The following is a 26155-nucleotide window of genomic DNA, read 5'->3' as shown; positions in this document are numbered from 1 at the left end:
CTGGACTCTTGATTCCTGTAGTCATTATCCCATATACTATTTTTTCAAAAATTTTACCTAACTATTCCAACACACTGATCTCTCCCTAATCTCATATCACACACACAATTATACAATATAGTTTTTACTCTTAGATCTAACTTGCCATTTGACCTTGAACAGGTCAACTTGTACTTCTCTGAACCACGATTCTCTCATCTATATGAGAGGATTAAACTAAAATACTCACTAAAATTCCTTCCAATTTGGAATTCCTAGCATTCTTTTTTTAAATTTGAGGCAATGCAGTGAAGTGACTTGTCCAAGGTCACACAGCTAGGAAATTATTAAGTGTCTGAGGCCAGATTTGAATTCAGGTCCTCCTAACTTCAGGGCCAGTGCTCTATCCACTGTGCCACTTTACCTGCTGCATTCCTGTCATTCTTAAAGTATCTTTATTTTCCTTATCACCCTTTCTCAAAAAGACTCATTATGTTGTTTTATACAGATTTCTTATTGATTCACATGTTCATTATCTAAATGAAATTATAAATTCTGTCATACAGATACTAGAAGAATAGAAAGTATTCAATAAATACTACAGAATCACAGAAGTTAAATCTTGAAGGGACTTAGCTCTTTTATATATTAATCTCCTTTGTAAAACAGGAAGCTCTCCTACTACATTCTTTACAGATGGATGACACCAATACTGTCACAAAGGACTCACAACCTATTAATTTATCTATTTTTTTATCAGCAAACTGTTAAAATGTTCTTCCACTCATCAAGCTGAAATCTGCCTTCAATTTCAATATAATAGTCCTCCAAAAATTTAATATCTATCTTCTTCCTCTCTCTCTCTCTACCAAAATTAATATTCAGTATTCATTAATGATTTCCTCATAAGATATAATTTCCTTCCTATTATAGTCTAATCCTTCACTACCCTGGTCTTCCTCCTTATCTAATTGTTCAAAATCCCTTTTCAAACAGAACATAACATAATAATACAAATGTGATATGGTAAATATGGTCAAGAAAAAAACAAGTAATTCTTTTCTTAGGACATTATTTTTCTTTTAATCTAATCTAAGATTATATCAGGATCTGGGGGGAGTCACATCAATAAGGTATATCTTAACATATTACCGGATTCAGTCCATATTCCATTGTGTTGAGATTTTCATGAATCTTGACTCTAAAATCAAGGCTTCCTAAGTCAATCCTCTGAACTCCTAAAAACTTATCTATCTCTTGTAAAGTTATACTTACTTTGTTCTACTTTGTAATAGTTTTTGTGTGTGTGCATGTCTTTTAATCTCTATTCTAAATTCTTTGAGGGAATAACTGTATCTTATTTCATTTGTAATTGGGGAGGAGGCCTTTGACAACTGGGGGGGGGGGGGATGGACCAGAAATGATCATTTTCAGGAGGTGATACTTTCTAAACCTTGAAGACCAATTAGGTTTCTAAACAGAAGCAAGATGGGAAGAAGTAAATTCTAGGCAAGGGGAACAGCCTGAACAAAGGTCTAGAGATGAAGGGATGGAACTAGCAAGTAGGACAGTATGAATGAAACAAAAAATGTGGGAAGGGAAATACTATACAATCAATCTAGTTGGAACCAGATTATAAAGGGTTTTAAATGCCAAACAGAGGAGTTTATCTTAATGGCCAAAGGAAGCCACTAGAGCTTCTTTTTTTTCCATTCAACAAATATTTATTAACTCTTTTGGTGCTGAAAAAAATTTTTTCCCTTTCATCCTAATGCTGAGTATTTTGTACCAAATTTGGGCCAAAATATGAATTTCACTAGGATTTATAGTTGCAGTTTATGTTAGTTAGTTCCTAACTACCCTATAAATGAACCTGTAACAAATAAAACTTGCAGAAAACATGTATTTTTCAACATAACACACTTCTGCACCAAAAGAATTAAATATATTAAGACAACATAGCTGGCAGAGCCAAAATGGTGCCAGGAGAAAAGCCTCTCCTAGGCGTTCTCACTATAATACTTCAAAAATCTTAAAAATTATGACTCTAACTAAATTGTCAAGAGACAGAACCCACAGAAAGATCCAGTGAGGCAATTCTCCAGACCAAGGTAACCTGGAAAACAGTGGAAAGGCTCTGCTCCACAGGGTTAGAGTGGCTGCCCACCAGAGTGAAGAAACTTCAGCCTCCCAGAGCCCCTGGGTGCTTCAGAGCCAGCTCATGCAGCACAGGCAGTTTCCTGACCTACACCACAGGGAACATGGGGCATAACTTAGAGGATCAGCAGGGGACCTCTGCCAGAGAAGCCCAGGCCCTCAGGGCAGTTGCAGCACTGCAGTGGCAGCAGCTGAGGTCACCCAGATCCAAAAAACGGAAGCAGGCGTGGGTCCAATAAGCAAGAACCTCCAGGTAACTGAGTCCTGAATGCTCAGTCCACCCAAGGTAGGGGAGACTTCCAAGGTTTGTCCTCTGTACCTGGAATAGGACTCTGGGGCTCTAACCACATTCAGATCCTGATTGTAGTCTAGACCCCCCCATAGAACAGCCCCCCCCAACATCAGCTCCATGGCAGAGAGGTGTGCTTGTGGTCATTCACAGACCAGGAAGGCAGTCAGAGATCCACACACTGAGATCCTTGTGGGGGGGGGGGAGGTCCCAGTAATACTCAAAAGCTCAGAAAGCACCCCAAAACCAGGCACAGGTTTGAAAAATGAGTAAACAGAGAAAAAAGAGGAACGCCATTGAGAAATACATTGTCTATGATCCCAAGAAGGATCAAAATACTCAACCTGAAGATGAGGAAGTAAAAGCTCCTGCATCTAAAGACTCCATGAAAAACGGAAGTTGGGCTCAGGCTATGACAGAGCTCAAAAAGAGATTTTGAAAATCAAATAAAGGAAAAAGAAGAAAAACTGGGAAAAGAAATGAGAGAGATGTAGTAAAAACATGAAAAAGAAGTCAGCAGCTTAGTCAAGGAGATCCAAAAAAATGCTGATGAAAATAACTTGTTAAAAACCAGCATAGGTCAAATAGATAAAAAGAGTTCAAAAAGTTTAGAAGAATGCTTTTTTTTTAGGTTTTTGCAAGGCAAATGGGGTTAAGTGGCTTGTCCAAGGCCACACAGCTAGGTAATTATTAAGTGGCTGAGGCTGTATTTGAACTCAGGGACTCCTGATTCCAGGGCTGGGGCTCTATCCACTGCGCCACCTAGCCACCCGGAAGAATGTTTTAAAAAGCAGAATTGGCCAGATGGAAAAGGAGATAAGAAAGCTCTCTGAGGAAAACAAATCCCTCAAATGTAGAATGGAGCTAAAAGAAGCTGATGACTTTAGGAGAAGTCAAGACACAATACTTCAACACCAAAAGAATAAAAAAATCAGAAAAAAATGTGAAACATTCTCATCAAAAAAAACAACTGATCTGGAAAACAAATTCAGGAAAGATAATTTAAAAATTATAGGGATACCTGAAAGTCATGATCAGGAAAAGAGCCTTGACCTCATTTTTAAAGAATTCCTACAGGAAAATTGCCCAGATATCCTAGAAGCAGAGAGCAAAATAGAAATTGAGAGAATCCACTGATCTCCCCAGAAAGTGATCCCCCCAAAAAAAAACATCTAAGAATATTATAGCCAAGTTTCAGAACATCCTAGTCAAAGAGAAAATATTACAAGGACACAATTCAAATATTGTGGAGCTGCAGACAGGATCACACAGGACTTAATAACTACATTAAGGGCTCATAGGGCTTGGAATATAATATTCCAGAAGGCAAAAGAGCTTGGAATACAACTGAGAATCAACTACCCAGCAAAACTGAACATCCTCTTCCAGGGGAAAAGATGAACTTTCAATGAACCAGGAGAATTTCAACTGTTCCTGTTAAAACAACCAGAACAGAACAGAAAGTTTGACATTCAAATACAGGACTCAAGTGAAGCATAGAGAGCTGAGGAGGAGGAAAAAATATGACGTATTTGATGATGAACTGGCATGTATTCCTGCATAGAAAAATGATACTGATAATACTCATATGAAACCTCTCATTTAATAGAGCAGGTAGAAGGAGTTTATATACATGAAGCACAGGAGAGAGCTGAATTTGAAGATACAATATATTGTAAAAATTGAGTCAATGGCTAAAAGGTAAATGTAGTGGGAATAAGAGAAAGGAGAGGTGGAATAGGCTAAGTTATTTCGTATAAAAGATTTTTTTTTATTGCAATGATATGGAAGGGGGAACGCGAGGGAGAATGAGGGAACCGTCACTCTCATCAGAGGTGGCTCAGAGAGTAAATAGCATATACACTCAATGGGGTATAGACATCTACAGTAAAAAGGAGAGAAGGAGAGAAAGAGGAAAGGGGGAAGGGGGATGGATGTGGGTGATGGAGGAGAGGGTGGATTGTGAGGGAGAGTGGTCAGATATAACACATTTTCTTTTTTACTTCTTGCAAGGTGCTGGGATTGGGTGGCCTGTCTGGGACCACGAGGCAGGGTGGTTGCTGGGTCTCAGGGGTAGTATGTGGGCTCGGGGCCTCTTGGCCCCAGGGCCGGTGATCAGTCCACTCAGCCACTCAGCTACCCTACATCACATTTTAGAAGGGACAGAGTGAAAGGAGAGAGAAAATACAGTATATGGTAGTGGGGAGGTATGGATGGAGGGAGTTGCAATCAGGAAAAATATGGAAATAGCTTTTGTGATGGACTTATCATAAAGAATGTGATTGGGGGGCAGCTAGGTGGCACAGTGGATAGAGCACCAGCCCTGGAGTCAGGAGTACCTGAGTTCAAATCTGGCCTCAGACACTTAATAATTACCTAGCTGTGTGGCCTTGGGCAAGCTACTTAACCCCATTTGCCTTGCAAAAATCCTAAAAAAAGGAATGTGATCTACCCAGAATGGAGGACATTTTTTTCTCTTTCTTTTACTTTATTTATCATAATGGTCTATATTTGGGGGGGGGTATTAGGTTTACTCTTAAACAAGAATATTTTAATAATGTATTAAAAAAGTCACTTGTACAAAAATAAAAAATAATAATTAAAAAAAGGCAACATAGCTGATATCCTGAACAAATATTGCTAACTGCAAATGACACAAGGTACTTAATTCCTTTGTAATTATAAAACACTATATGAATGTGACTTAATATAAAAACAATTACTATTAACAATAACAATAATAAATGAATTATACCAACAAAGAAACCTAATAATCACTTGGAATGAGTTTCACTTTATTCTACTGAAACAATAAATTCTGAGTTTAATTCTAATTAGGACTTTCATTTCACAATATTTTTAAATATTTTATAACCTTTGTGCATTTACAACTTCATATTTTCAAACCTATAACCCATTAGCTACTTCCAAATTCATGATATAAAGTCCTGATAGACTTGTTAGAAAACTCTACCTGAAGGGCAAAGATCAAAAAATAGTTCTGTTATTCCTCTACAAAGTCCTGTAACATAGCAGTTTCAGAATGTTATAATTAAAATATTATTATGCTGGGGCGGCTAGGTGGTACAGTAGATAGAGCACCAGCACTGGAGTCAGGAATACCTGAGGAGTTCAAATCCGGCACTTAATATCACCTAGCTGTGTGGCCTTGGGCAAGCCACTTAACTCCATTGCCTTGCAAAAACTAAAAAGACTATACAGGACTTATCAATTTCAACATTAAAGGGTCTAGAATATGATTTATCAGAGGGCAAAGGAACTTGGATAACAATCAAGAATCAACTACCATGCAAAATTCAGCTTACTCATTCAGGGGAAAATATGATATTTAATGAAAGAGAGGACTTTCAAATTTACTTGATAAAAATATCAAAATTGGAAACAGAAAATTTGATCTGCAAATACAAAACTCAAGAGATATGTAAAAAGGTCAACAAAAGAGGGAAAATGTTAGTCAATAAAACTAGTTAGTTAATAAAACTAAACTGTCTATATATCCCTACACAAGAAGATGATACTTTTAACTCTTGAGAATTGTATTTCTCTCAGGACAGTTGAAAGAAGCATACTTAGAGGATGTGAGTATAAACTGACTGATGGAATCAAACTTTTGGCTCTTAAAAGATTGTAGTTCCAGGGGGTGGCTAGGTGGCAAAGTGGATAAAGTACCAGCCTTGAATCAGGAGTACCTGGGTTCAAATCCGGTCTCAGACACTTAATAATTACCTAGCTGTGTGGCCTTGGCCAAGCCACTTAACCACCTTTGACTTGCAAAAAAAAAAAAAAAAAGATTGTAGTTCTATTGGGACAACTGGAGAGAGGATACTTGGAAAGGAGATGAGGATATAAACTGATTGCAATGCAATGAATGGCTTAGCTCTTGAAGGTTGTATATAAAGAATGTTTGTTCAAGAGGTTGTGGGTATAAATTGATTATAATGTAAGGATGCTTCTGGCTCTTGAGAACTGTACTACCAGGAGAAGAGGGAAGGGGAGAAAAGAGAGAGGAAAAGTAAAAGTTAAAGTTAAGAAAGGGAATAAAAGGAGAAAGGGAAAAGAAAAAGAAGGTGGGCTGATAAAAGGAGGACAAATTGAGAGAGGCAACAGTCAAAAGCAAAAACACTGGTGAGGAGAAAGAAGGGGTAACTAAAGAGAACAGTAAAAACAGGATGGTGGGAAATACAGAGTTAGAAATCATAACTGAATAAATGGAAGGAACTCTTTCAAAAAACAGAAGAGGATAGCAGAGTAGATAAAAAAAACCAGAAACCTAGAATACATTATTTACAAGAAACATATTTGAAACAGAAAGACATATATATGGTAAAGATAAAAAGACTGAAACAGAATATATAATGCTTCAGCTGAAGTAAAAAAAAAAAAAGCAGGGTAGTAACCCTTATCTCAAACAAAGCAAAAACAAAAATGGATTAAAATTTTAAAAACAAGGAAGGAAACTTCCCTAAAACAAAGGTAATGAAGTAAATGGGTAATGAAGTGATGAAAGTAATTAAGTAAAATCAACATTATACATATATACTAAGTGGAATGGCATCTACAGTCTTAGATAAGAAGCTAAAGAAGTTAAAGGAAGACAAAGATAAGAAAATCGTATTACTAGGAGACCAACCTCCCTCTCTCAGAATTAGATAAATCTAACTATAAAATTAAACAAAAAGAAAGGTAGGGAGGTGAAAAGAATTTTAGAAACTTTAGATAAAGAAAACTGAATGGGAATAGAAACATACCTTCTCTGCAGTATTTGGCACCTTCACAAAAATTGATAAAAAAAAAAAAACAAACAATTAAATGCAGAAAAAGCAGAAATATTAAATGAACTCTTTTCAGATCATGATGCAATAAAAACAATATGTAATGGTAAGCTATAAATTAATTGGAAGGGCAGCTAGTTGGCACAGCAGATAGAACAGTGGTCCTAGAGTCAGAAGGACCTGCCTCAGACACTTAATATTGTGTAACCTTGGGCAAGTCACTTAACCTCAGTGCCTTGCAAAAATCCAAGAAAAATTTTATTTTAAAACTAAATAACCTAGTACTAAAAAATCAGTGAATCAAACAATAAATCATAGAAATAAATAATCAATAATTTCACCCAAGACGAAGATAACAATGAGACATCATACCAAAACTTTTAGGATGCAGCCAAAGTAATTATTAGGGGGAAATTTTATATCTCTAAATGCTTATATGACTAAATTAGAGAAAGAAGAGATCAATGAATTGGGCATGAAACTAAAAATGCTAGAGAAAGAACAAATAGGGGCAGCTAGATAATGCAGTTGGATAAAGCACCAGTCCTGGAATCCAGAGAAACTGAGTTCAAATCTGGTCTCAGACACTTCATAATTACCTAATTGTGTGATCTTGGGCAAGTCACTTAATCCCATTGCCTTGCCAAAAAAAAGAAAAGAAAAAGAACAAATAAAAAAGTTCCAATTAAATAACATTAGAAATTCTGAAAATCAAAGGAGTAATTTAATAAAAGTGAAAGAAAGAAAACTAAGAGTTGGTTTTATGGGAAAAAACAATAAAATGGATAAACTTCAATTAATTTGATTTTTAAAAAAAGAAAATCAGATTACCAGCTTCAAAAATGAAAAGGGTGAAATCATCACCAATGAGGAGGAACTTAAAATAATAATTTGGAGTTATTTTGCCCAACTATATGCCAATAAATTTGACAATCTAGGTGAAATAGATAAATATTTACAACAATGTAAATTGCCCAGACTAACATTAAAGGAAATAAAATACTTAAATAATTCCATTTAAAGAAATTGAACAAACCATCAATGAACTTTCTAAGAAAAAAATCTTCAGAATCAGATGGAATTACAGTGAATTAGACCAAATAGTTAAAGAATAATTAACTCCAATTCTATATAAACTATTTGAATAAATAGGTAAAGGAATTGGTCAAATTTCTTTCTCTCTCTTTTTTTTTTATTGGAAGGCAATGGGGTTAAGTGGCTTGCCCAAGGCCACACAGCTAGGTAATTATGAAGTGTCTGAGGCCACATTTGAACTCAAGTACTCCTGGCTCCAGAGCCGGTGCTCTATCCACTGAGCCACCTAGCCGCCCCCAAATTTCTCTTTTAACACCAACATGATACTGATACCTAAACCACAAAGAGTCAAAACAAAGAAAATTATAGATCAATTATCTCCCTAATGAATATGATGTAAAAATTTTAGCAAAGGGATTACAACAAGTTACCACTAGTATAATATACTATGATCAGGTAGGATTTTAAACTAGGCATGCAGTACTGGTTCAATAATTGAACATATCAATTTCTTTTCTTTTTTTTAGACTTTTTCAAGGCAATGGGGTTAAGTGGCTTGCCCAAGACCACAAGGCTAGGTAACTATTAAGCGTCTGAGGTCGCATTTGAACTTGGGTCCTCCTGACTCCAAGGCTGGTGCTCTACTCACTGCACCACCTAGCCGCCCCATGACCATATCAATTTCAAAACTAATACAAATCATATGATTATTTCAATAGATACTGAAAAAACTTTTGACAAAAAAGTAGCACCCATTCCTATTAAAAGCACTAGAGAGCACAGGAATAATGGAAGTTTTCCTTAAAATGATAAGTAGCTACCTAAAACTATCAACAAGCATTATATGTAATGGGGATAAACTAGATGAATTTCCACTAAGTTCAGGGGTGAAACAAACCTGCCCATTATCACTACTATTATTCAACCTTATATAGAAATGTTAACTTTAACAATAACAGAAGAAAAAGGAATTAGAATAGGCAACAAGGAAACAAAACTCTTTGCAGATGGTAAAATGACTCTCTAAGTAGAGAATCCTAGAAAATCAACTAAAAAGCTATTTGAAACAATTAGCAACTTTAGCAAGTTTGCAATCATCAGTATTTCTGTATTACCAACAAAATCCAGCAACAAGAGACAGAAATTGCATTTAAAATAACTGTAGACAACCAACATAAAATACTTGAGAATTTACCTCCCAAGGAAAACCCAGAAACTATATGAATACAATTACAAAACACTTTTCACACATGTCAACTGCTGGGCAGCTAGATATTACAGTAGACAGAGCACGGGCCCTGGAGTCAGGAGGACCCAAGTTCAAATCCGGCCTCAGACACTTCATAATTACCTAGCTGTATGACCTTGGGCAAGTCACTTTAATCCCACTGCCTGGCAAAAATAAAAAAAAAGTCAACTACTCATGAGTAGGCCAAGCTAATAAAAATAAAAATGACAATTCTACCTAAATTAATTTACTTATTCAGTCATACCAATCACACTATCAAAAAAATTTTTTTACAGTTAGAAAAATAATAACAAAATTCATCTGATGGAACAAAAGGTCAAAAATATCAAGAGAATAATGAAAAAAAATGCAAAGGAAGGTGGTCTAGCTGTACCAGATCTAAAGTTATATTATAAAGTGACAAAACTATCTAAAAAATGGAGAAGTGGATCAATGGAATAGATAAAGTACAAAAATAAGAGTAGTAAATGATGACAAAATGATGATCTACTAATTGATAAACCTAAAAGAATAGCTTCTGGGATAAGAAGAAATCACTATTTGACAAAAACTACTGGGAAAACTGGAAAAGAGCATGGCAGAAACTAGGCATAACCCAATATCTCATGCCCTATATCAAAATAATGTCAAAATGGGTACAGGATTTAAATGTAAAGGGTGATACCATAAGTCATTTAGGAGAACAAGGGACCTTTGTTATCCCCTCCCTCTTTCTCAACCCATCAAAGTTGTGGGCATGTTCCCAGCCAAGACAGGAAAAATGATTTCACTCACATACCACCAGTACAGAAGCATAAAGACCTCCTGACCTTAGTGGACAACTTTTTGGGTTGGATAGAGGTTTTTGCCACCACAACTGGAAAAAGGCTCTGAGATCTCTAAGGTCTTGTTAAACCATCTTATTTTTTAAAATAAAAAAAAAAAATGAAAAAAACATCTGATCCTTGTTTGGGCCTTCCAACCTCATTACAATCAAACAACGGCCCTGCTTTCATTTCTAAGGACACTCAGCTCCTCTCTCAGTCCCTTGACATCATCTGGCATCTCCCATATACCAGTCCTTAGGCAAATTCCAACTTAAAATCACATTTAACTAATTATCTTTGGAAATACAATCAGATTCTTCCTCTGTATGGCCAGGATTCCAGCCTCCCCTAGAGCACCCCTTGGTTTGAGCCCCTTTGAACTCATGTATGGAGGTGCTTTCCTTCTTGGCAAATTCCCATCTAAACCTGGTCTCTCCACTGGGGACTATATTCCCACCCTTATGTTTACAAAGTATCTCCCAAAGGAACAGGACAACTGAACTCTTCCCTTCCCTCTTCCAGACTATCCAGATGTAACTCCCCTCAAGTTTGGTGATCAGGTCCTACTGATGCTCATTCCTGAACAACCAAAAGCCCTCAGGTCCAAGTGGACAGGTTCCAACCAAGTTACCCTTACTACAACTGCTGCTGCTGAACTAAAGGGCTTTGATTATTAGGTTCATTCTTCCAAGTTAAATGGGGCTACTTCAATTGCTCCCTTGGCTCCTTTCCATATTTACCCCACTAATCATAGTCTTTTTGTCACTCTTCTTGGGTCCTCCTTTCTTCCTTAATACAAATAGAGAGTGAGCACTGCAACATTACAACTGGCCAAATCCATGATGCTATTTCGGGCCCAAGGATACCAACCCTTTTCAGTACCTAATGAAATCATCGCCCCCATTCAGCTAAAAGCAACTTCAGAAGAACCAACTTTTGACCCCAACCTTCCTTAGTAAAATTAAGACAAAAAAGGCTAGAATGCTGAATCCAGACCTGAGTTTCATTCTTGCCCAGTAGAACTCCATTGATTAACCTTTGCTAAAGACATAAATCCTAACCTCCACAGAAACTCCAAACAACTCCCAATCAAATCTTAAGTGATTCCCAAATAAAACACACCCTCTATAGGGACCCCAAACAGCTTCCAGTCCCTATAGAAACCATACCATCCCACTTCCTATTTCCCATACCTTATAAAAAGACTTGTTTTCCCCACTACCCACTACTAAAGTCTGTTCTGATCCAGCTGCCATTCCTTCCTCTGATAAACAGCTTTATATTTCATTTGCCTCCATTGCTATCCTCCTTTAAACCATGGCTTTCTGACCCTACCTTTTAACCTTTCATTTCCCAGGCACATTAAGTATAGCAATATTAGATCACCAGGAAGGAGTCAGATCAAACAAATCTCATTTCTACGTTTAACAGTATTGCTAGAAATAAAGAAGTGTCTGATACGGGGACTCCAGGTCCAGAGCTTTATAAAACTGTGCCACCTAAGCTGCAGGAGACATAGTTTATATTAATTTTAACAAACTATTCAACAAGTTGTTATTGATAAACTTGTAAAAAAACAAGGGATATATGTAGAGTTTAATAAATTTGAAAGTGCTTAAAAACTGTATCCAAAATTGCTGAATAACAGATCTTTCCTCAACCTTGAGGAAAATCTCTAGTGGCAATCCATAGGACCCTATCCCCAAGTCATAAATGATCTGGATGAAAATGAAAATGGCACATTAATTTCAAATCCAAAAATATATCAAGTTAAAACAATAGATAAAATATAACATACTGAATTTAATCAGAATAAGTGTGAAATCCTGCATTTGAGTTCAAAGCCTCAAATAGAAAAATGTAAATTTGTTAAACTAAGTTAACTAAGTTTATATGAAAGTTTTTTTAATTGACTATGAGCTCAAAAGAATCAACAGTGATGTAATGCCAAAAAAAGCCAATGAGATTTTACTATACAGAAATACAGTACAGAGTACACCACAAGAGAAGTACCAACCTATATATCTATATTCTATATTGATTAGACCACAACTAGAATATTTTAAGTTCTGGGTAGCTTATTTTAAAAGGAACATTGACAAAGAAAGTGGATCCATTCAAAGGTTCATTAGAATGGCAATGGCATGAAATAATAACAATAACAGTTAATATGTATATTGCAATTTAAGATATGTGAAGCACTTTATAAATATTATCTCATATTTTTCCTCCCAGCAATCCTAGGTGCAATTATTGGCACCATTTTACAGATAAGGAAACTGAAACAGATAGAGTTTTTGTTAAAGTGACTTGTCCAGCTAATAAATGCCTAAAAGCTACATTTGAACTCAGGTCTTTCTGACTCTCAAATCCAACATTCTAGGTAGGGGCAGCAAGGATGTACAGTGGATAGAACACCGGCCCTGGAGTCAGGAGGGCCCAAGTTCTGGCCTCAGACACGTAATAATTGCCTAGCCATGTGACCTTGGGCAAGTCACTTAACCCCACTGCCTTAAATAAGTAAAATTTTTAAAAAATCCAACATTATATTAATTGTACCACCGAACTGATGTTTATAGCCTTAAGACAACTCAAGAGAAGTGAACATGAATTGAATATTTGAAGGGTTATCATGCAAAAAATATTCCCTTTAGTTCCAGAACACAGAATTGGAACGAATGGATAGAATATAGAAGTAAATATCAGCTCAACATAAAAACAAGTTTGGTAACAATTTAAATAAATTAATAATAGAGTGGGTCATCTAATGACTAACAAGTTTCCCATCACAGGACATGTTCAACTAGAGGATATGTGACCACCTGTTAAGAGATATTGGAAAAGGGATTCTTGCACCTAGAATGAAAATGAACTAGGTGACCTCTAAGGTTATCTTTCAACTCTTAGTATTCTTTGATTCTATTAATTCATTCAAAGTGGGACAAAATAATTTTCCAAATAAATAGAAGACAGGGGCAGCTAGGTGGCACAGTGGATGGAGCACCCCAGCCCTGGAGTCAGGAGTACCTGAGTTCAAATCTGACCTCAGACACTTAATAATTACCTAGCTGTATGGCCTTGGGCAAGCCCCTTAACCCCATTTGCATTGCAAAAAAAAAAAAACCCAAAACAAATAAATAGAAGATAAATACCAGTAAAAAATTTTCAAGACTAACAAATAATTAAGTTCTCACTGTACTTTTATTTAAATACCCCGTGATAAACAAACAAAATATATTTATATAATTCATTAACACTAGAAAAAAACTAGAATGAAGCCAAGGAAATTTAATTTGTGTACTAAAACCACTGGTCACAATCTAGCTACTGATTCCAACTTTTTCACTCTACCAAAAAACTCTGGAAATAGAACTATATCAGTAAAGGTACACTGTGTCTACCATAAGAACTATAATAATCAACTGGACATGTGATAAGCTTCCTCATCTATAAGAGTTAAACCAGATGAGCTAAAAATCCTTTCCAAGTCTGAAATTCTAATTCTAACAATGGATGTGAAGGATCATTAAGTACCACAGAGCCAACATAGTAATACCAAATAACCATCATAGCAACAAATGATTTTCTTCTGGCAAAAGAGATTATGTCCTTGTCACCATTCTTCAGAATTTCAGGGTATGCTTCCTTGGCTAAATACTAGAATTGTAGACCACATAAAGAAAATTGCTGCAGTGCAGTAGTGAAAATTTTAGTAACTACACAGCAACTTACTGCATACCCCCAATGTAACTCATTCCTCTGAAAACAGAACAAGAGAAGGATTTAAACTACAGCAACTAGATTTTAGGTAAGACATAAGAAAAAATTTTCTGACAGTGGTAGAAAATGAAAACCTAGTGACTATATTCAAGATTCACATCTTACCACTTTCATTGTTAATCTTCTCACATGCCTCTGCGGAGGGTGAAGAGTCCTTCCAGTTTGGATGATCATCCCGAGGAGCTGGCCCTGGCCTGAGTGCAATTCTCTTCCCTCTCTTCATGCAAGTTCCCTGAATTTTTCCTTTAGCGATAAGAATATTACAAGACTGAGAGGACTCCAGGGAAGGAAGGTTGATTTCCTGAGTGCTGGAAACATCAATAGCTTCTAGGATTTCTACATTTGTGTCCTGAACAAGCAACCTGGAGGCAGATGGCTCCTCCTTACAAGTATGGTCGTCAACATCCTGCATAGGTTGCACATCCAAGCCTGGTGTTCTGACATGGCTCAAACCCCAGGGTAAGGACACTGTCCCCAAGGCTGCAACATGGTCAGGTTCTGGGGTAGTAGTTGATTCTAACTGGGTCTCCTCCTGGCTGTCTTTGTGCTGAGGGGATGATATCAAAGTAGTTCTTCTCTTCTTACAAGGAAGCATTTTAAAGGTAAACAGAATACCAGTTCTGCTCCATCCTGAAAAGACATGAACATGTACTCAACATTCCCATGTTAATTAATGATATTCATAAAATTCATAATGTCTGAAAGACATACAAAGCTACCATACACATGCAATCTCATTAAAGGAATTAACTTCCTTAAAGAAAAGCATCTGTCACGGTCCTCTTCCTTGAACTACAAACAGAACCTATCTATCTCTCAATCAATCCCAACACTACACAAGTACTGAAATATCATAATTCTGCACCATTTTAATTTGCTTTCACTTCATTATTTTTGGAGTCTTCTCATATCTAGATTAATAAAGCCAAAGACAGAAGCTGTATTTTTCAGGTGAAAGCTTTTTCCATAACAACAGGAATTAACATAAAGTCCAAAAAAATAAAAATAAACACAAAGTCCTGAACTTAAAAAAAAAATAAGTATACAAATTTTTAAATGGGAAAAAATATAAGAAAAAGACCTAGTGATTTAGATGAATGAAAACTCAACGTGCCCCTCGACAAAGAAAGCTAACACAAATTTAGACTGCATTAAGAGAAGTATGGAATATAAAATAAGGTAAGAGTATAGGTCCTGCCACACTATACTGATCAGAAAGAGACATGAACAAGTTGGAAAATGATCAGAAGAGAGCAACCAAAATGGTGAACAATCTGTAAACTATGTATTGTGGACTGGTTAAGAGAATGTACACTATTTAGCCTAAAAAAAAGGACTTTGGGGGAACATGATAACTGTCTTCAATAGCAAAGGCTGTTCTGAGACAGATTAATTATACATTACGTATCTTCAAAGGTCAGAAATAGGAAGACCAAGCTGAAGTTATAGGAAGCAAATCAGTTCAATCATCACATCTTCACAACAATTAAAGTTTTTTAAAAATTGCAATGAGTTGTCTTTTAAGACACTGAGTTCACTCTGCTGCATAATGATCAAGCAGAATTTTAAAAGATCATCTGTCTGGTATTTGTTAAGAAGGCTCCTACAAATGGGTGGGCTGACAAGATAATAGCTTTACAAGTTCTGTCTGCTAGCTCTTAGATTCTACATTAAGTCATATGGGAAAGAGGACAACAATAAAGAGGGAAAAGAGTGCTATTCATTTTGTCAGGAAGTCCCAGATTCAAGTTTATTAGCTTGGTAGGTCAGTTAACCTCTCAATGCCCCTCAGAAAACTTTCTCTAAGTTGCAAAAGTTTTTCAATCTGCATGGTACTAAACTTCCTCATGGGGCATTCCCTAGAATTGATGAAATTCTGGGTCAGGACTCCTCCTCTACTCCCTCCGAAACATCTACACACTCAGATACACACACACACACACACACACAAATCCTCTCTCCCAACCTCTGTTTTACAGATGAGGGCACAAAACTCTAAGGGGATGGCTCGACTTGCTCAAGAGTTGCAGTTAGGTAGTTGAGTGACTGCCCAAAGGGACCCTCCTACTCACAGGTACTTATCTTTCTATTGCACCACCTACATAACACCTCACCGAAGATAAACACTTCGTAAAAACTTAAAGTTCAACAATATGATGGTGGAAGCAGGGAGGAGGATACGCTAGCCTAGAATTTTACAACATAAAAGTAATGTGGTTACTTGCCCAAAGTTAGACTGTCGAAAGAGCTTGGATCCACCGGATCCAGGTGCCAAGCTCCCAGAGCTTCAAGGGCATACACGGGGCCTCGCTTCCCACAGCCGTCACCTGTGGCCTCACAGGAACCAACAGCGGGGACCACCGCACTGCCCGCTCCGGCGAGGCCTCGGGGTCTCTGCTCCTGGAAAGTGGCCTCAGGCTAGCGTTCGCCACCCCACCCCCGGCACTTTGCCGGCTCAAGTAGCCCCCTCCTCACGCCTCCGGGCCTCCCGGGGCCCAGCTTCCCACAAGGTCCCTCAGGCGAACGCTGACCCCCAAAGTCCACCAGGTGACCCCTGACCCCCAACTCCCGCCTCCCACCGTCCCTCACACATCCTCCTATGGAGTTGGTCTTTCCGAAGCTCCCTCACTCCGTTTCTCCTTCCTGTCCACACTCCCCGGCTTCCACCCGCGGAAGTCCCTTTCCCTGGCTCCCGCCTGCCTCTTGCCCACCCGCACCTCGCGACCGGGCCACCCTCACCGGCCGGCCTGAGCCCGCGGAAACTCTACTCAGGCCACCACCGGAAATAACTCGACGTCAGGCACGGACGTGCGCGCCCCCGAAACGCGTTCTAGGACGTTGGACTGAAACTACGCGTGCGCGCCTGTCGGTAGACATCTTGAATCCGGGCAACATGAAGCCAGAGCCGACAAGTTTGTCATGGGCGAACAAAAGTTAAAGGGGCCATCTCTTGAACTCTCGTTCTCTTCTTCCCCATCTCCCCCCCTTCAACTAAGAGCTAATATCTTGGGACGTAGGAGGAAAGCTCGCCATACAGATGGCATACTTGGGATCTGTAGAATTGAGAAGTCACAACTTGCATCGCTTCCAAATACAGTCTCTTTTCTGGAGCAAAGTCAGTGAGACCTTGGAAAGAGATTCAGGGGTTGTATTCTGTCAAACTAAAAAAATAAATAAAATATTGGAGTAGTTATGCATTATGAGCTCCTAACAAGGATCTAATTCCGTACCAAGTCCTACACGGTTGTGAATAAATTATAAGCCCTCGTCCAAATATCTTATACTAAAATTCACTTTAAATAGTGATGACTTTCATACGGTTTTTTTAAAGCACAATCTTAGAGGCCACATTTCTGTAACAAAGGTGACGCTGATAATTTGGTGTAAGGTATTTTCTTTTGAGGGGAGTGTTTCTGTTTGGGAGAGTTTTTTTTTTCATTTTTGGTTTTGTTTTGTAAAGCTATGTAATTATATGATCCTAGAGGGCTAATTGGAGAGAAGATATTCTAAATTATAAGGACGTGATTTTTAACTCGCAGCTTTGGCGGTTTGATCCTTAATTACTAACATTTAGACTAGAGTTTATGAAAGGTTCCATAATAACACTTTGTAGTCACACAGAAATGCACCGTAACAGCAGTGATCTAATCAATAACGAAAGTCAAACAATCTGAAATTTGTTTTTCTACTTCTCTGTCACCTAGAACATTCTGTCACTATTTTAAGACCTAGTCATCTGAGCTATAGGATTTCCTAAGATCATCAAGGAAAGAAAGCTTTAAGTCGCCAGTCTCCTCCTTCTGGCCTCCAGGTTTTTCCACTTTTCCCAGAATACTCGTAAAAAGGCGGGGCCTTTCGCCCAAGAGCTTCGAAATTAGGCGTGGTCTCTTCTTCGGCATGTTTCGGAAAGTGGAGGGACCGCCGGTCTGAAACTGTTCGGAGAGAGGCGGAGCCTTGTGCCCGGGACTGTTCGGAAAAGGGCGGAGCTTACCTCGCATCAGGACCAGTCTGGCTGCACCTGCATCTTTAGCTCAGAGCATCCCTAGAGCATCTTAGGTGGACCCGCAGCTGGCACGCTGAGGCCAAGCCATCGCAGGAGAAGGCTTGCTCCGTTCCCCATAGCGGTATCTTGCGGCTGCGGCCTTTGCCCTCACAGAGGGGTGCGGGAGTTCTCAGGACCCTGGGAACCCACTGACGGCAAGTGTTGCTGATTACGCCATGGCCGAGATCACCAACATTCGACCCAGCTTTGGTGAGTGGGGGGTCGGGGTTGGGGAAATGAAGCAGGGGGTGGTTGGAATCATAGCAGAGATACTAAGCCCCGACTGCAGAGGAATGAGTTTGACCAGGACTAGGGCCCTGGCAGAAAATCCTAGGCCAGGAAGGTTGGGCAGCTGGCAACGGACAGAACCAAGCCCTTGGAGATGTGGACCGCAGGAGTGAGCAAAGCAGAACTGGCACCAGACCAGAGCTAAGTAGTGGGTGGGTGGGGGTGAGGGTGGGAGAAAGGTTTGAAAAATCTTTTCTGGGTCACTGTAGGCACCGAGAGAGAGAGGAGAAACAAGAGGTTCAAAGTGAACCCCTTCTTTTGGGGGTGCAGGTATGGGGAGGCCAAACCCTTCCCCTTAAGGCACGAAGGGCGGTGTCCCTTCCCTTCCCTACATCATAAGGCTGCAGGGGAGGGAGGTGGCACCGGGGATGGGGTATTAAGATGGCAGCTTGGGGATTGTGGGCTGAGTGGCTGGCAGCCAGGGGAGGCGGCCTCCCGGGAGTGAGGCTGGGGGAAGGGGGGCGCGGGAGAGCAGCAGCCCCGAGCAGTGCCGCCGGACCCCCCGTCGGCCCTGCGCCGAGGGGCCGGGGGGCCTTCCCGGAGGCTCGATTCTGCACAGTAATGGTGGGATCTGCCCTACGCTACCTAATGGCGTTCGGTGCCGCCGGGCTGGGAGAATGACGTGATGTCTATTTCTGGGCCGCCCGGCTGCGCCTCGAGCCTCCTTCCCCGGGCCTTTGTTCCCCGGGTCCCCGGGGCTGGCACGCGGGGAGCGGCGGGAGGGGGATTCGAACTCTCGCTGGCTGGGCCGGACTCGGGGCGGGAGAGGATCGAGCCCGGGGAGGCCGCTTTGTGTACCACAGAAAGCATTACGTCATCTCGGAGCGGCCCGTCCCGGCCCAGCCCCGCTTGGCCCCGCTGGAGAAGCTACGGCCCTGGGGGAGGGGAGGACGGGAGAAAAGAGGGAAGAGCTTGGGAAGGGAGGGAGCAACCTTTCCCCTGTATAGGGGAGTTCCACTTTCTGCTAGCAGGCAGACCTTTAAGCCCCAACTTTCTCAGTCTCCGCCGCACTGTTTGCTCCCCGTTAGTTTACCTTTACCGACGTGATGGTTACTGGGGGGTCGTGGCCAAGAGAGCTTGTCTTTCCTCACATGATATTCCCCCTCCTCTCTTCTCTCAATCTGTCCAGGAAACTTGTTCCTTCAAGGCTTGAATTGACCAGCCCGAGTGAGGACAAAGTCTTGCTTGGGTTGGGTGATTTTTCCTCCTCCCAAGTTTGAGTGGATCTAGGCTCAAAGGGCACAAATAAACAAAAGCAAGCTATCTTGTCAATTCACTTCTTCCCAGAGAAATCCCAAAGTCCAAATCACTGTCTTTATGTCCTTCTCCCACATCTGCACCTCAACTTCCTGCTCCCTAATTGGAGTCATATATATATATATATATATATATATATATATATATATATATATATATATATATACTTTCCCTTGGGAATTGCAATGATCTTCTTTTCACTCTGTTATTTCTTCTTGTGATGCTGATGTCTTCCCTTCACCAATTCTGCTAAAACACTTCCTCTGTTTTGGTAATAGGTTACTTAATTTTTGTCCCAGTTCCCTAATAAAAATATTGAAAGGGTGAGAATTGGCTTGGACAAGGAAATGGAAGCTAGGCAAGTTGGGAAGAACCCTAATGAGAACTGGATTTCTTTTATCTGCACAATGAGGGAGTCAGACTAGTTGGCCTCTAAAATCTCTTCCAGCTCTAGATCTGAAATCCCATAATGCTGACATCTCCAAATCTGTCTTCCTTTCTGTAAAATGGGGGTATTCCCAATAGTATCTACCTCATAGGGTGGATGTGAAATATGTAAAGTGCTTTATATAGTTTGTTATTATAAAGTCTATTATAATTATCACCATTTTACAGATGAGAAAGTAACCTCAGAAAGGTTGAGTAACTTACCTAGGCCACACAGAACCATTCGATTATAAATTCCTTGATGACAAGGATTGTCTTTTGCCTCTTTTTGTATCCTCAGCCCTTAGCAGAATGACTGGCACTGAGCTTAATGATTGATTGTTTATTGATTGAACTACCCCTCAAATCCAGGTCTTTTGACTTGAATACCAGTGGGTTTTCTTTCAAAATGACAAATCACATTGTAATTCGCAATCATCCTAAAATTCTTTTTAACTACTAGCTTCACTTGCTTTCAATTTTTGAATATAGAATATGAGCTTCAGCATCCTGTTAAAAATTATATAGGTTTTTTTTTAATTCAAGAGCGCATTTAACTAAATGACCTTTGATGCCTCTTCCTGTCCTGTGATTGCCTTCTGCACTATCTCTTGATATAGAGTAGGGTCTTATAATGATCACGAACATACATTGAAAAGTGGAAAATAATGAGAAGTGATTTCTATTACTGGTGTCAAACACAAAGAGAAATGGGGGCTCCTAAATCATACATAAGGATCACTGTGTAGGCTGCAGAGTGACTTTTAAAATGTCATATTATATATGTTTTATTGTTTTTGTATTCATTTTGTTAAATATCTGCCAATTATTTTTTAATCTGTTTTGGGCTGTACTCAGAAGTATTTGGGCTATGAGTCTGATTCACAAACGAGAAAATCAGTATCTTTTTCATCCTCAGTTCAGGAGTTGAAAATTTCACCAACTATGATAACAAGAAGCAAGGTACTCTCTAATAAAGTAAATTACTGCATAAGAGACTAGGACCCAAATTTTGTAGCTAAACTCTCCTCTAGTATTTCATCCCTTAGATCACAATTTCAGATAATGCTCAGAAATTGCCTTCATTTCCCTTATCTTTTAATTGTGGAGATCAGACTAACAAACACTAGCATTTTATGGTTCTCTAGGTCTACCTTCTCATAGTCTAACCCAATTTTCTTCATGTTCATGAAAGTACTATATTGGTGAATAAACACTACAAGAGCATCTCCTTCTGAATGATCATTGTTTAGACTTTCAAGCTTCCACTTATGACCCTTCGTTCTTGATGAAGCTTCTACATTTCTCTAGCTATATGCATTGATCAACAAATATTTGTTAAAATACAGATTATAGATAAGACATTATTAAGTTCAGCATCAGTATAGGTGAACCCCCAGGAGTGGGGGGAGTCACAGGTCCAGGTTGATAATAAAACAGGTCAAAATTTCCTTGTCAATCAATCAGTAGTAGGATTGGGCTCCAGAATAGCCCCTGCACTTCCAGACTAGGCAAAATAGAGAGACTCAGTCATACAAAATTTTTCTTTAAAAATTGTCTTTTAAAATTTATTCCATTTTCCTTCTTGATTTATATCAGCATTCACATACTTCTAGAGTTGGAAAGGAGCTAAAAATCACTTAGTCTAATCTGCCATTTCGCTGTAAGAATTCCCTCCTCAGCATCACTGACAGGTAGTCATCCATTTTCTGTTTAAATTGTTGGAGTGATAGAGAGCTCACTACTTCACAAGTAAGTTCCATTATTGTACAACTCTAATTGTTAGAAAAATCTTCTTTATATTGAGTGAAATTTGCTTCTTTATACCTTCTTTCATTTAACATTTTTCAAATTTAAATTTTTATTGTTTTTTTGCATCATTTTCATTTCCAAATGTATGTCTATTTTCTCCTCCCCAAGGAGACATTTCTTGTAACTAATATTTTAAAAGGATGGGGGGGGGAATAGTTAATTAAAACTAACTAATTCAGGCAATGTTTCATGTCTATCTTTGCAAAGGAGAACAGGAGGTTGTTAACCAAATTCTTACTGAGCTATCTCTAATCAGAACAAGACAAAAACAGTCCAGAGACAAAGTGCCAGTAAATCATATAGTGGTTCATTACTTTCTTTGCAAGGAACCAATTTTTTTTTTTTAGTTTTTGTAAGGCAATGGGCTTAAGTGCCTTGCCCAAGGTCAGACAGCTAAGTAATTATTAAGTCTCTGAGGTCGGATTTGAACTTGGGTCCTCCAGATTCCAGGGCCTGTACTCTATCCACTGCATCCCACAAGGAACCAGTTTTCAAATCATGGAATTACTCTATTTCTTGGAGCTCTACCTTACTGTTGGAATCAGATATTTTATACTTGATCATAAGTGGGAAGGTGAATCAGAGAATCATCAGATTTGGGACTTTGAGTGATCATCCCAGGTCAAGCCCACCATACAATGATTTCATCACTTGTGATTATTCAAGTAGGAGTCCTGTGGAAATACTGGGTTGACTGTATAATTTGGGGGTTACAGCATATAGTACAGTAATACTTATATACTTCACTTAACACAGGCAAGCACAATTCAGGGCAGGACCTGTCATGATTGATGGATTACTTCTGTTACTTTGTTTTCACTATTTTCCCAGACCTACTGCCTGCCCATGAAAAGGGAACTCTAGAAACTAAGATACTATTATTAACTTCATTATACATATCATATTAATAAATATAAAATTTTAACTTCTGACAATATGTATTTTCTCATCTCTCCTTCAGAACCAACTTTGGTCAGTTTAATTATACGGTATTCACTTTCAGGGGTTTTTGTTGTTTTTGTTTCCATTTATATTGGTGTAGTCATTGTGCATATTTTTTTCTGTCAATTAGCACCTGCTACACCTATGTCCAGCACAGTGCTAGATGCTGGGAATAAAAATAAACAATCACATAGTACTTGCCTTCAAGTAGCTTACATGCATATGGCGTGGATTGATTTGGAAATTAGGACAACATGAGGATAGCTATAAGCTAGCAATTTATCAATTGTCTTAGCCTTTGCAAAATATTCTTTATTTTGTTTAGTGATTTGACTGTTTTATTGGTAATTCTAATTTTTCATCTTAGTAATTTCCTCTTTAATGCTGCTTGATGTTTATTTGTCGATTTTCTAATTTTAACCACATATTTAGCCCATTAATTCTTTTTTGTCAATATAAATATTTTATTTAATAATTTAATAAATTTGATTCCGAGGATTGGTTTACTCTAGCCCATAATTTTTTATATTTTATATTACTATTATCATTTTTTAAATAGTTGTTTATTGTTTCTATAATTTTGTCTTTGACACATGCATTTTTTTAGCAAGTTATTGTTTAGGCTCCTTTTAGGGCTTATCTTTTGGTCAAAATATAGGCAGTGGATTATGATTTTATAGTATTAGAATCTAGTCTCTAAGATTTGTCTTTATTCCCTTATTTGTAAATTCTTTCTGTCCTAGATATATTCAATTTTTGTAAAACTACAATGCAGTTTTTTAAAAAATAGAATTCTTCATTATACTCATCATATGTCTACTAAATAGTTTTCTTTCAATTATCTGTTTAAACTTATCACTTTTGTCTTGTTTAATTTTGATTTGTCCTTTTCCCATTAATGATGTATTGAAGTTTCCTACTTTTATTATATGCATTTTGATCCTCTTCCTTTAAGGATTTAATTGCTTTGATGTTTAATTAATATGTATGTAATAGTGATAGTGTTTGATTTAGGCAATAAAAATTTAGGTGCTTCATGTCTATCAGCCACTATACTAAGCACTGGGGTACAAAAAAAGACAAAAGTCAGTCCCTGATATAAATTAGTCAGGAAGATAACATGTAAACAACTATAAACAAATAAATTATATACGGGATCAATAGAAAACTATCAACAGAGGGAAGGCAATAGAATTAAGAAGGATTTTGATAGGCTTCCAGAAGATAAGATTTTAGCTGGGACTTAAAGAAGACTAAGAAAACCAGGAGCTAGAAGTGAGGAAAGAAGAAATTTCCAAACATAAGAGATAGCCAAGGGAAATGCCCAGAGATCAGAGGAATTCCTTTCTGGAGGGCCAGTGCCATTGGATCACAGAATAATTGCTAGTAGGTGTTTTAGGAAGACTAGAAAGGTATGAAAAAAAAAAGGTAAGGGCTTTGAATTATTTTCAGTTGTTGCAAAGTTCCTTTATCATTGAGCCATTGATGAATCAAACAAGTACCTCTCAGAATGAGTGATAGTTTATTCTTGTTTGTTTTTTTATTCACTGCCTCCCGTAGAAAGTAAAGAGAACTGACCCAAATATAATAGTGCAAACAATCTTACCATGAGAACTACTTCACTAGGATCCACTACAACACTTAATGGCAATAAGTTAAATTACACCCAGCTGGTAGGGGGAAGGTTTAATTGTTAAGCCACTTCTTGTCTATTTTTGTTTGTTTGCATTTGATTCTGAAAGCAATAGGAAACCACTGGAGCTTATTGAGTAGGGGACTATTATACTGTGAAGAAAATGCAAATACAGATTATTTTAGGAATATATTTTAAGAAATTACATTTTAGGAAATTCACTTAGATAACTGAGGATGGACTGGAAAGGGATATATATGTATGCCCACCAGCTATTGCAACAGTATATGGGTCAGGTGATTGAGCTACTGCATCAGAGACAAAGGGACTTATATGAGAGATATTATGAAGATAAAATTCACAGTCCTTGGTTGGATATTATGGAGTGTAAGGGAGAATAAGGAGTTGAGCTGAGATGTAATTTAGATATCTGAGCAACCAGAAGGATGGTGGTATGGTCAACAGAAATAGGTATATTTGGAAAGGGGGGGGAATATGGAGGGCAGGACAGAGATAATGAGATAGTTTGGGACATATTGAGTTTAAGATATCTACAGAACATTCATTATAGAATATCTAATGGGGTAGCTGAAAATGTGAGACCGGAGGTCAGCAGAGAGGTTAGGGTTAGATAAGTAAATTTGAGAATCATCAGTTTAAAGATGATCATTTAATCCATGGGAGCTGATGAGGAAAAAAAAATAGAAGAGGGCTCAGAATAAAGCCCTGGGGAAACCTCAAGGGCTAGACATGACGTAGATGAAGATCCAATAAAGAAGACTGAGGAAAAGTCAGTTAGGTATGAAAAGAACCAGAAGAGTGGTGTTAGGAAAACCTAAAAAGAGAGAAGAGGACATTAAGGAGGATGATACAGTGCCAAAGGCTACAGAGGTCAAGAAAGATATGGAGTGAGAAAAGGTCATTAGATCTGGTACTTAAAAGATCATTTATTTCTCTTGATGTTTTCTGGGTTTTTTTTTTTTCAATTCTTTCTCAGAGGCAGTACAAATTTTGGAGTCAAAGGACTTAATTTTGAAACTCACTTCTGTTACTTCTTATATGACTTTAGGCAAGTCTGCATCTCTATTTTCTCATCAACAAAATGAGGGGGCTAAACTAAGGTCCCTTCCAGGTCTAAATTCTATTATACTGTGAAGAAAATGCAAATATAGATTAAATAAATTTCTAACTAAATAGTATAAAAATAAATTTATAGCTATATAGTGCAGGCCCTCTTATGGGATGGGCACTTGAATTAATTGTTCAAAGAAAATTGAGTAATCTTAAATGAAGTTAAGGAGGGAGTACATTCCAGGCATACTAGATGGTCTGTGCAAATACATGAAGGCAGGAAATGATGAGATCATAGTTACAGAGATATAAGAGGTCTCAGAAGTCATGTGGTCCAACCATGATTGATCAATTGGGGTACAGGGGAAAGTAATTAGGCCATTGAAGATAAGCAATGTGCAATAGGCATGGAAAAAATAAGCTAGAGCCAGATTATGATGGCCTTTACATGCCAAACAGAAAAGTTTGAATTTTATCCTAAAGGCATTTGCAAGCCACCAAAATTTATTGAGCAAAGAGTAACATTATCAGACATATTGCTTAGAAATATCCATTTTAGGGGGTAGCTAGGTGGTGATAGAGCACTGGCCCTGGAG

At 38.2% G+C, this 26155-nt stretch overlaps 2 protein-coding genes across 7 annotated transcripts in view; one reads left to right on the top strand and one right to left on the bottom strand.

The window, feature by feature from the left end:
• The window catches only part of GON4L (gon-4 like), a 108102-nt gene extending 88506 nt beyond the window's left edge, over positions 1-19596 (bottom strand). For 2 of the 6 annotated variants that reach the window (XM_074223272.1, XM_074223267.1), the window contains exons 1-2: positions 16314-16550; positions 14194-14718 (exon numbers count right to left, since the gene is read on the bottom strand). In XM_074223272.1, the coding sequence (XP_074079373.1) occupies positions 14194-14683 (490 nt within the window). In that variant the 5' untranslated portion in view covers positions 14684-14718; positions 16314-16550. Of the gene's footprint in view, positions 1-14193; positions 14719-16313; positions 16552-16805; positions 16884-19451 lie in introns of those variants that run through there. The other 4 variants (XM_074223270.1, XM_074223269.1, XM_074223268.1 and 1 more) reach the window with 4 other exon arrangements.
• SYT11 (synaptotagmin 11) overlaps positions 17943-26155 on the top strand; it is a 30986-nt gene continuing 22773 nt past the window's right edge. The window contains exon 1 of the mRNA XM_074223278.1: positions 17943-18340. Within this exon, the coding sequence (XP_074079379.1) occupies positions 18307-18340 (34 nt within the window). The 5' untranslated portion in view covers positions 17943-18306. The remainder of the gene's footprint in view (positions 18341-26155) is intronic.

The sequence above is a fragment of the Macrotis lagotis genome, chromosome 2, assembly GCF_037893015.1.
Source record: "Macrotis lagotis isolate mMagLag1 chromosome 2, bilby.v1.9.chrom.fasta, whole genome shotgun sequence".
NCBI lineage: Eukaryota > Metazoa > Chordata > Mammalia > Peramelemorphia > Peramelidae > Macrotis > Macrotis lagotis.
The sequence above is the reverse complement of the archived record's forward strand: the minus strand, read 5'-3'. Positions and strand labels throughout refer to the sequence as shown.